The following is a 12,046-nucleotide window of genomic DNA, read 5'->3' on the forward strand; positions in this document are numbered from 1 at the left end:
GTACTGTGTATATATATATATATATATATATATATATATATATATATATATATATATATATATATATATATATATATATATATATAGGACACACACACACATACTATTTTATTTTTTGTCACTTCAATTTGCTTTATATAAGTTTTGGAACAGATCTATGGTGTCTCAAACCACAGCATAAGCATGCTGGGAGAATATGTCCCCAGAAATATTACTGTGATGCACCCATTATGTTCATAAAATTGTAAAGCAAAAGATACTTACTTGAGCATAACATTGCAGCAAAAGCATCGGCGGCCGCCCTGTGAAACAAAACAAAACAAATCTGACATTAAAAAATGTATATGAGGCATTTCATTTCTGCAGTTGCGTCATGTGTGCACCATTCTGAACACATGAAAAGCTAAGTATCATGGGCACACTTCCAGCTGCACTTAGCATTGCCAGGGCGGTGGAGAGGCTGCTGCCTTATAAAAAAAGAAAATAAAAAAAGACTGCTGTCATTGTGATCATGAGCATTTATTCTGCAGCGACAGGGCTGCTGATTCAGCATAGTCTCCATATTCCTGAACCCAATACACATGGGGCAAACGTAGAATAATTATGAATGGTTTTGCAACAATCTGCCAATAAATATCGCCACTGGCCTGTCGGGTGACACAATCCAATGTCCTGAAATATGGGGAGAGAGCAAGCTACTTTTTGAGCTTCTGAGATGAAATAGCAAGGAAAATAGATTAAGAGAAAGAATAGAATGAAATAGATTAAAAGAAAGAAAGAAAGAAAGAAAGAAAGAAAGAAAGAAAGAAAGAAAGAAAGAAAGAAAGAAAGAAAGAAAGAAAGAAAGAAAATGCACCATTTGAGAATGAGCCAAAGAAAGACTTCATTCTGATTAATCCATCTGTCCCTTTGTTTTGGCTAAATCATGGCCACATTTTATTCATTCATGTCTTATTAATATGAATTAGGAATTAATACAACATGTTCACGATTTTAACAAAAATGAAGGAAGGAATTACAAAGGTCTTTTTTTTAATCACAGATATACAGGTCTGCATGTCTTTTTCAAACATTTGCATTTGTGACAAATATTAAATAATGTAATGTCAGTATTAACATACAGCATATAAAATCCAAGAACAATATCATATGATTCAATAATATAAATAACACTGCACACCTGATAAATGTGTAAAAATCTAAAATAAGGTACAGTAGTACCGTGAAACCTACAGTAACACGTAAGCACAGGTTCGGTTTTGACATTTACTATGCTGCTTGAATTGGCATAAAATACTAATATAAAATACTTATTCTGTCTCTCATTTCACCACATTAATCATTTCATTATGCATCTTATTATACGCTTAGGCTCTTAGCTCCTTTTTTTTAAAAAGACGTGTATCTCGGTCCTTCGTGTACGCAGCACAACAGACTCCTTTGTGTCGTCCTCACAAACAACATTATCAAGCCAATTTCAGCTCTCATCACATCACAACTGGAATCATCTCGGAGAGCTTTTCATAGGGTCACACTGCAGCGATGAACCACGTTATCATCGCCAGTGGGATCGAGACATGACACTGAGCAGATCAATGTCGAGACCATGTGTGTTCAAACAACATTGGGCCTATTATCTACATGGGGTATCTGGCTATAAATGCTGCCCTTGCCATTCAATTATCAGACTCTGTTATTCTTTGTTGTGCATCATGCAGTCTCAAACATTCCCTTCACTGACCATCTGATGCATGTTCTACACAAAACAAAAATGAAATTTGATCTGGTCAATTCTAATCTCATTTGATTTGTGAATGTCTGAATTCCTGAATTCAGGGTAAAGGAAGACATTTGGAAGAAAGTTTGTAACCAAGCAGATCTCGCCACCCACTGACTACCATAGTAGGAAAAAAATACTATGGTAGTCAATGGAGGGGGCCAGATCTGCTTGGTAACAAACATTCTTCCAAATATCTTCCTTTGTATAGTCAAGTCAAGTCATCTTCATTTATATAGCGCTTTTCACAATACATATTGTTTCAAAGCAGCTTCACAGTGACAATAGGAAAAAATTTATTATCGAGCTAAAGTTGGTTTTTGATTGAATCACTTCCGTTGTAAAAATTGTTAAAGGTGCCCTTGATTCAAAAATTGAATTTACCTCAGCATAGTTGAATAACAAGAGTTCAGTACATGGAAATGACATACAGTGAGTCTCAAACCCCATTGTTTCCTCCTTCTTATATAAATCTCATTTGTTTAAACGACCTCCGAAGAACAGGCGAATTTCAACATAACACCGACTGTTACGTAACAGTCGGGGTGTACGCCCCAATATTTGCATATGCCAGCCCATGATGTTCCCAACATTATAAAAGGCATTAGACAAGGGCAGCCAGTTAACGTCTGGAGCTGCACACAGCCGAATCATCAGACTAGGTAAGCAAGAACAACAGCGAAAAATGGCAGATGGAGCGATAATAACTGACATGATCCATGATAGCATGATATTTTTACTGATATTTGTAAATTGTCTTTCTAAAAGTTTCGTTAGCATGTTGCTAATGTACTTAATTAAACGTACTTAGTTAAATGAGGTTAAAGTTACCATCGTTTCTTACTGTATTCACGGAGACAAGAGCCGTCGCTATTTTCATTTTTAAACACTTGCAGTCTGTATAATGCATAAACACAACTTCATTCTTTATAAATCTCTCCAACAGTGTAGCATTAGCCGTTAGCCACGGAGGACAGCCTCAAATTCACTCAGAATAAAACTTTAACATCAAAATAAATACTTTACTCACATAATTCGAAGCATGCATACAGCATGCATGACGAACATCTTGTAAAGATCCATTTGAGGGTTATATTAGCTGTGTGAACTTTGTAAATGCGCTGTAATATAGTCGACAGCTCGTGTGGCAGGGTGCACGCGATTTAAGGGGGCGGCGCCGAATATAAATCAGTGCATTGTTAATGATGCCCCAAAATAGGCAGTTAAAAAAATTAATTTAAAAAAATCTATGGGGTATTTTGAGCTGAAACTTCACAGACACATTCAGGAGACACCTTAGACTTATATTACATCTTGTGAAAGAACGTTCTTGGGCACCTTTAATTATTACTTTAGGGGCCGCTTAAATGACACCATATACCTTTAATGCATTCTTGCCATTCTTGTGTACAGCAGAACAAAGAAATTTATACAGGTTTGGAACAACTTGAGGGGAAGTAAATGATGACAGAATTTTTAACATTTAACAGTTTAATAATATTTTTGGGTGAACTATCCCTTTAATTTGCATGTCGTCAGTAGATCACTCGCAGAACTTTCCACTCCCATCTGCATTTTTTTTGGAATTGTGCTCTAATGTTAATTTGCCCTGTTTAGTAAATCTGGCCCATACTTCTAAAAATCGTTCTCAATATTAAAGAATAGCAGAGTCCACACCACAGTTATAACGATAACGGCACAGCGAAACGATATCGTTATCACTTTTAGAATGATTTTATCCAGCTGAAAACATTGACAGCCAATCAGAGTCCATCCTGCTTTAACAAACTCGAGCATTTAAAGTGACAGAAACAAAAACGCAGTTAGAATAAACAGAACGATATATTGTCTGCTGGTGTGAATGCTAATAAAGTTATCTTTATAGTTATTGTTCTTGGTGTGAACAGGCCTTAAAGGTGCTAATGAGGATGTTTTGTTTTATACATTTTTGCAATATTACTTGAAACTGTCTTTACTAACAGATAAAAGACTATTTATTAGGTGCACTGAAAGTAATCATATTAATATACATCATCTGTGCACGAGGTAGGGCCTTAAAAACATCAGCCAATCGTTTGGCCCTCTGGCTTGTCAATCACTGCCGTGACGTTCCTTGTGAGAGACGAGCGTGGCTGCGCGCTCCAGTAACTTTCCACACTCCACAGGCGCCGCATGCAGTGTTTTTGTCAGGAGACAGGAGTAACAACTGCAGATTATGAGTTACCTGCGGTGAGCCCAACATAATGAATCCAAAAAACACGACACAGCGAATGCCGGTGGTAAACATTCGTGTTTCAATACTCGTGCACGAGTTTTGGGAGGCGTTCCTTTGAAGTGAGCTGTGAAGGAGGGGGGCTGTTCTTACGCATGCGCTCATTTCAAAAACTCAGTAACAGTCTTTGGATTCTCAGTCGACGAAAAAATCCTCTCTATCACCTTTAAATCACTAGCAATCAGAAATTGCTTGGGAACTTGCGAACTGCGCTGAATGAAGGCCCCGGTATACTTCAAACAAAGTTCTTTTTCGTTCTTTGTTTAGGGGTAAAACGAAGTTCGAAATGCGTGACCAGCGATATAATGTAAACGAACATCTGACGCCGCCCACACCGCTGAGAGCGACGGTTATATGAATATGTAAATATGTGCCGTGCACTTTCTTCTCAGTAACAAAATAAACACAACAAAAATGAGAAAACAGCAAGCATTTATTATAGAAAGCATAAGAAAAGCGTCTGATCATAACGGCATGGGTATGTTAGCACGAGCTCTACAAAGTAGCACTCCAGTCACGTCACGTCATACAGCACTTTATTCAACAGCTACAGCTTTACAGTATCAAACATGAAAAACAGTGTTAGTGCCTCATTTTTTTTACAAGCACAACTTCATTTTGTACTATAAAGCAGCTATCCAGTGTGTTCATGTTTTCCCCCGCGGAGATCTTACCTCAATGAATTCAACACACGAAATGACTCAAAGACGAGACCCACGCGAGTGAAGGTGGAGCCTCAGCGCACACCTCTTATTACGTTATCGTCACGAACCAATGGTAGTACGAAAGTGTTTTGCAGCTGAAGCGAACTTTTCCTGAAAGTTCGCTTTGGCAAGCCGTTTCGAACTTCCAAAAAGAACACAAAACGAACTTCTTTTTGGCCTGATTTTGTTCGAAATGACGTCACATCAGTTCATTCTTCGATTTCGTTTGAAGTATACCGGAGCCTTGAGCCTGTATAGAGCACCGCCATGTATTTACTTTGAAACATGCAGTGTGCACATTTAATTAAATCACTTAAGTTTAATAATCAATCAATATTGTGATTCTTGTTCTTCTTTCCCCAAATTTAAGAACTCTTCAAATGATAGTTAAGACTCTTATCCTATTTAAGATATTTAAGACTGTTATGGCCTTAAATTTCATCAAACTAAATTTAAGACTTTTTAAGGATCCTCGGGGACCCTGCGAATTTAAACTGAGGTAGCAAACAGCAAGCAGAATTACAATTTGAATGTAAGGAAGGGGGAAAAAGTGTAATTCAAATGTAAAGAAATTAATTTACTAATTTTTGAATATTAAGACAAGCTTTGAATGTTGACTTTGTTTGCTTGTTTGAAAGTTTTGTTGACTTTGACTTTGAAACCATTGTTTGAAAGTTTTGATTTAAAAAAAATGTATAGGTTGAACGATAGACAGAATGAACTATAGACTGAACAAAAGAGAGAAAGAACAAACAAAAGATTAAGTCATAGAATGAATTACAGAATGACACATACAATACAGAACGAACAAATGATATACAGAACAAATGATAGAAAGGATAAACAAACGTTATACAGAACGAATGACAGAACAAACAAATATTAGACAGAAAGACAAATAGATAGACAGAACAAACGCTGTGACAGACAGACAGATAGAGAGACAGTCAGTCACTGGTTAGACAAGACTTAATCTAATTTGTTATCTCTCTCTCTGTTTTTCTGGTCACACCATGGTATGGTAAAATCTTGAAAAACTGACATACACCAGTATGTAGCCGGACCCCTATAGTGCGCAACATTGTTAAGACTCCATCACAGAGACAATATGTCACTCCCTGTTCACCAACTGCAAGAGAGCCCAAACAGCCCAGCAGTTGAGCAGAGAGGAGCTCGCTGACGCAAAACTGCTATTCTGTTCTCAGGATCTACAAGCCGCTTTACCCCCAGCCTCTCAGTTTACGGACACTGGGAGCTCCATAAAGAAATCATATCATATCTCGCCTCAGCCGCTGTCAGAGTCTTTGAGTCACGCTGCTGATATTAATGCAAACAACGGCGTAGTACAATTTCGGCGGCAGGCAAATGCCATTGTTTCCCCAAGCAAACGGCTTGTCGCTGCTTTGAAATGACAAGCAGTATCAGTCGGTAGGACTACGAGCATCAGTGCACAGATGTTCCGCAGGGATTTGAGCTATGAGGCCAGGCTGTCAGCAGAAAGCCATCAGACAAATTTGACAATATGGAAGATCTGTTGATCTGTTCTGCTTGTGTTTTTTTTTTTTTTTTTTCATATTCATCAGAGAATGAACAGAAAGAAATTCTCAACGTAGATTCGAACACTTTGCAGCACACTGTAAAGGCCTCAGAGGCCATTTTTAACCGATGTATGTATTACAGAGATATAAGCTTTGAAGTCACACTGAAGTGCTCTCAGCAGTCTAGAGGGATTCTATGTGTGGATGTAAAAGCTTATGACATTTATCCTCTGAGTTTACATGATTTCAGTGTGGGCAAAACAGTTCTGCCAAGGGGGATGCTGGATTCAAAAGTGCAACTTTCCCGGACCGATCAGTACACTGAAGTGTTCAAAAGGTGAAATATGTAATCACAAAACAAAAAGAAAAACATGTCCCAGCGATCTCTGGCCATGTTTAAAAAGGAAATTCTTGCTTGGGAATTGATGAGAAGCACAAAGAAGCTTCATGATCACACAATCATTTTCTTTTGTGAAATTTTTACTAATGGAAATACTTCATAATCTAGCAAGTTATAGAAATATTAAGGGCCCTATTTAAGTGCATGGTCTGAAGCGTATGGCGCAGGTGCACTTAGGGTGTGTTCAAATCCACTGTAGCTAGTTTAATGATGAAAAAAATGGACGGCAAACCAGGCACATGGTCCAAAAGGGTTGTACTTAGTCTCTTAATGAGTCATGGGTGTGCTCATCTCCCATTCCCTTTAAAAGCCAGGTGCGCTTGCTATGTACATGGCGGAATTTGCCATTGGAAAGACTGAACGCTTCTCCAGAGAGGCTTCTTCTTGTGCCATATGACAGGGCCCCAATAGTCAGACCTGAAAACTCACAAGAGGCAAAAAAGGTTACATGAAGCTTCTATTGCCATTGTGACATGGATTCGATTTCGATTCAGAAACTTGCGATTTGATTTCGATTTGATTACCTTCAGTTCAATATTGATTAATTTGGGGCATATCAGGTACCAGTATCAGGGGTATCAGGTATGGCAAGCTTCTTCAAAGAAAAAATATTTCTTAACTAATGCTGTAAACTATACAGGAAACCACAGTTGTTACATCATAATAATATTAAATGTTAAAATTAATCGATTTGTAAACTACTTACATTATTAAAATTAATTGATTTGTAAACTACTTACATATAAATTATATATAAACATTTAAATGGTGGCTGTCATAATACATATTTATTCAAACATACATTCAATATTGAAGCACAGGTCAAGTACAATTACAATGAATATGCAATAGCCTATAGGGCATATATTTAGCAAAACGCTCCTCTCTAAGTTCATTTTTGTAGCTGACTAATGAGTTTTTGCACATTGAACAACTTTTCTGAGGTAAATTACATTGTTTACAAGCTGTTTTAGTGTCGCTTTTCCGCGGTTGAAACACCGATTGATCGATAACATATGACATGATATGGATTTCGGTAAGTTGTACTGTATCTTTCAACATACCTTCTGATGTTCATTCATGTTTATTTTGTGTTGCAGCTAGTAAAGCGGAAGAGATGATCGGTTCACATGAGCTCTGCTTGAACTGAAGAACTACAGCGATCTGTCATGCCACAGAGCGCCAAGAAAGACTGCGATAGCTTGAGAGACGTCTATGGTCTCACTCCAGTCTATGGGAAAGTAGCCCATTTTTGATTCTCTTGAGGTTTATTGTACTTGCAATTTCACCCCGATCATTACAATTTCAAAGAGCGCTTTGCATTGTGCACAGTATAACTACTATACAGGCCTACTGCAGAAATTGTAGTCTGCTATTATGTTATTCTGAACACAATCCATATCCACAAGTCTCCAAAGGACCAGGCTATCTTGCCTCATTCTCTTGTTAATTTGGTGCTCACTGCCAACAGGTTAAGTGAAGCATCAGTGTCTAATTGACGGCCTGACCAATTAGTGGCCAGAGCTTCTGCTGATTGTGTAGCTGCTCTTAAGTCGGAACTAAAGACTAGAGCTAATCAATGCCTCTCCGAGTCCATGTGATAACCTAAGGACCCTCTCTGGCTGCTTAACTCCAGGAGCACAGCTCTGAGGCAGATAATGTCAAATTAAACCAACAATATTGAATGTAAGTCTAGAACTGGGTTACACCCACATCTGATAAATGTGCTTGCCGACTTGGACGCACCAAAGAAGAAAATCTGCATGTGCACCATGTCAGAATTCTCATAAGACAGGAAGTGTACAAGAAAGAGAGCGTTCCAATTAGATGCCATTCTGCTGTAATCCACTGTATGTGTGCAGGGAGCTATCAGCAACACAATATGGAATGGTTCCAGCTTTCCAACAGTTGGCAGAAGAAAGTACAGCGCCCTCTCTAGGCTCTCTACAGTTACTCAACAAGGCTAGTCTGATGCCAACAGCATGTGTGCAGTGTTTTGTTCGCCAGATGATAATATTTGGAACTGTTTCAAGATCAGCAATTCTTTTAATTTAATGTTACAGAATTCCAGCAGAAGGAAAACCTATCCGCCACCTCAATACTACACAAACTTTTTTTATGGTATAACAAATTTTGTGAAGTGAAATGCACTTCTCCTGATATCGCCTACACAGTGTACACACTGCGTAGGGAACCTGTGAATCAGAACACAGGTTGGATCAGGGCTTGCTGTTCTGTACAGCATCAAGACACACTCAACAAGTGCTGCACACTTCATAGCGGAATGCGTTTCCTGTCACTGCAGTTCAAGCACTGTTTACCAAAGTTAGGCTAGTAAATGCCAATCAGCCCCTGGCGAACACATATCTCTGCAGACCCCTGCAAACAAGCATGTTCATGACTGCTAAAATGAGTTGTAGAGTGCATGCAAATGTATTAAAAAATCTATGAATTACAATATAAGACACTGCTTATAAGACCAGAGCATTTTTGCTCCCCTATAATCGACCCACTAATTTCAAAAGAACCCACCTACTTTCCTGTGCAGAGAAAACATGTTCATCAGAGAAACACTTAGAAATTAAATAGCTAAATATCTTATGCTAAAAACCCAAGTTGCACAACTTCACTGAATCTAAAAACCATTTTTGACACTGGTTTAAAAAAAAAAAGGGACCTTGTCACCTTGCTATTTTCGACAAACAAGCTCAGCCTTGGAGCACAAATATTTAACAGAACATCTGCTATCTCGAGGATTTGACATTAGGATTATGCTGTGGCCTTTATTATAGCAAGGTGAGTTGGGTTGCGCCTGCAGGTGAGACAGAGACGCGCATTGTGCAGCGCCTTAAAAGTCAGACTGCTGACCTTCTGGTGTTGTAAGAATTTAAAATCACTGAAAGTCAAATTATGACCCACTCAGATTCCAGGTGACATTGGTGCTTAACAATAGGATATTATTTCTAAAAAATAATAATAATAAAATAATAATAATAATCAGGGCTTGACATTAACTTTTTTGCTCACCAGCCACTGTGGCTAGTGGTTCCCTTTCGAGGGAACTATCGACGCTGCGTAGTAACGCATTGGGAACCTTCTGCGTGATGTCGTCACTGAAGCACTCATGTATCTAACCAATCGCGTAGCGAGACGTCAGAGACGGGTGACGTCACGGACCAGGAAACTATAAAGCATACCCGGATGCAGAGCACGCCAGCTTCTGTGTCTTCAACAAAGCGCTCTATGTTATCTTGTCTGTCTTATTTGGTGTTGTTTGTCTCTCTATTATAAAGACAGTTATAATGGCGGAAGAGAAACGATTCAGGAAGTGTGTGCATCCCTGTCCTAGATACATTCCGGATGGGGACACACACGATATGTGTGTCGTTTGTCTGGGGGTTGAGCATGCCCAGGCAGCTCTCGAGGGAGCTGTCTGCGTGCATTGCGAGAGATTAACCCTTAGAGTGTTGAGATCTCGCCGGGCACTCTTCGAGGAGGGTGCCTCGGCGAGCGTTCCTCGCGGGTCGGGTCCTGCTGCTGCTGAGGCGCAGCGCCGGCTTTTGTCGTGGGGTTCGCAAATGGAGCTGGTGGAGGGGGTTGAGACGGGCCCAGCCTTATCTCGCCCTTTACCCGCCAGCCCCAGTGCCTCTTCCCGGGTGTCGGAAGCACGCGTAGCGGTTTCTTCCCCCCAGAGAGAGGCACCGGCGCTTCATCTCTCTTCCTCCGAGGAGGTTGATGTGGTGAGCGTCGAGGCTGGGGATGAGGACCCGCCATCCTCTTCCCCAGCGTATGAGGAGCTCCTGGAGGTAGTGACCAGGGCTGTTGCCAAATTAAAGATCGATTGGCCAGCAGAGCGGGCAGAGTCTAGACCTAAGAGCAAGTTGGATGAGCGCTTTCTGCCCGCTCGGTCGCTACCCCAGCGTCGGGGTTTGCCTTTCTTCACAGACCTCCACACTGAGGTGTCGAGGTCGTGGAAAAGGCCCGTGCAGCATCGCGTATACAGCCCACAAACCTCTGTATATAGCAATAAAATAGGTTTGAGACAGCACGGTTACGCGGCGATGCCCCGGGTTGAGGAGACGCTTGTGGGCTATCTCTCACCCGAGTCGGCGTCGTCGCTAAAAGCCCCGACGTTGCCCACCAAGCCGCTAAGAACCACATCTAACTTGGTGGGCAAAGCATATACGGCAGCAGGTCAGGCAGCGGCATGCTTACACACTATGTCGCTACTCCAAGCCTATCAAGCGGACCTGCTGGGGGAGATTGACGAGAGCGGGGAGGCCACATTTGAATGCATCCAAGAGATCAGGATGGCAACTGATCTAGCTCTCCGTCCCACCAAAGAGACCGCCAAAGAAATAGGCCGGTCTATGGCAGCCTTGGTGGCTACGGAGAGACATCTGTGGCTGAACCTCTCGGACATAAGGGAGCGAGATAAAGCTGCCCTTATGGACGCGCCGCTGTCCCCTGTGGGCCTCTTCGGCGACGCTGTAAATACAGTCGTCGAGAGGTTCCAGGAGTCTAAAAAACAGGCAGCGGCGTTCCAGAGGTTCATCCCCCGCCGCTCTATAGTTCCCCCGAGGCTGCTGAGCGGGAGCAGCCTCGGCCGTCCACGAGCTTCTCAGCGCACCACAGAGCGCAACAAAAAGTGAGCGTGGCCGCCCATGCTCCCCCGCAAACAGCTTGGGGATCGGGTCGGTCCGCTCAGAAGAAGCCTCCCAAGGGCAAAACGGACCTGCGGGCCGTTATTGTCGCTAGGAAGGCCTCGAAGCGGTCCTGATATCTGTGGGTCAGGACCCACTGAGGGTGGTCCCCTCCGGAGGAAGCCGGGGAAAATTATATCTAACCCCCGCTCCCCTTCGGCACCCTCAGGGGATCAGTCCGTCAACCCTGCCATCCAGTGTGCGTCAGGGCACGGCGGTCCCTGCCGACCCTTCGAGGAGGGCCGGCCACTTGATTCGGTTATCATCTGCCGGCGCGCCGCGTCAGAGCATCGAGTCAAGTGCTCAAAAAACACCAGAGGCCAGTCCCGAGAGACTGGTTCCCTTAGTAGATTTTTTGGCAGAGTGGAAACTCCTTCCAAACATATCGAATTGGGTACTGCTCATGATAGAAAAGGGTTACAAAATACAGTTCGGGTCTCGCCCGCCCAGATTCAATGGGGTCCTTCCCACAGTGGTGACCCCCGAGCAGTCTCTGGTGATGGAACAAGAGGTTACGACACTCTTGCAAAAAGGAGCTATAGAAAGGGTCTCTCCTCCCAGCAAGCTGTCGGGCTTTTACAGCCGCTACTTCATTGTTCCAAAGAAGGATGGAGGACTGCGTCCTATAATAGATTTACGTGTGTTAAATCGC

The 12,046-nt window shown here is 41.7% G+C and overlaps 1 protein-coding gene across 4 annotated transcripts in view; it reads right to left on the reverse strand.

Annotated features, from left to right (window-relative positions):
• The window catches only part of LOC125247835 (cytosolic carboxypeptidase 4), a 241,369-nt gene that overhangs the window by 169,333 nt on the left and 59,990 nt on the right, over nt 1–12,046 (reverse strand). For all 4 annotated transcript variants that reach the window (XM_048159342.1, XM_048159343.1, XM_048159344.1 and 1 more), the window contains one exon: nt 265–302. In XM_048159342.1, the coding sequence (XP_048015299.1) occupies nt 265–302 (38 nt within the window). The remainder of the gene's footprint in view (nt 1–264; nt 303–12,046) is intronic.

Source organism: Megalobrama amblycephala, linkage group LG15 (genome assembly GCF_018812025.1).
Source record: "Megalobrama amblycephala isolate DHTTF-2021 linkage group LG15, ASM1881202v1, whole genome shotgun sequence".
NCBI classification, from domain to species: Eukaryota; Metazoa; Chordata; class Actinopteri; order Cypriniformes; family Xenocyprididae; genus Megalobrama; species Megalobrama amblycephala.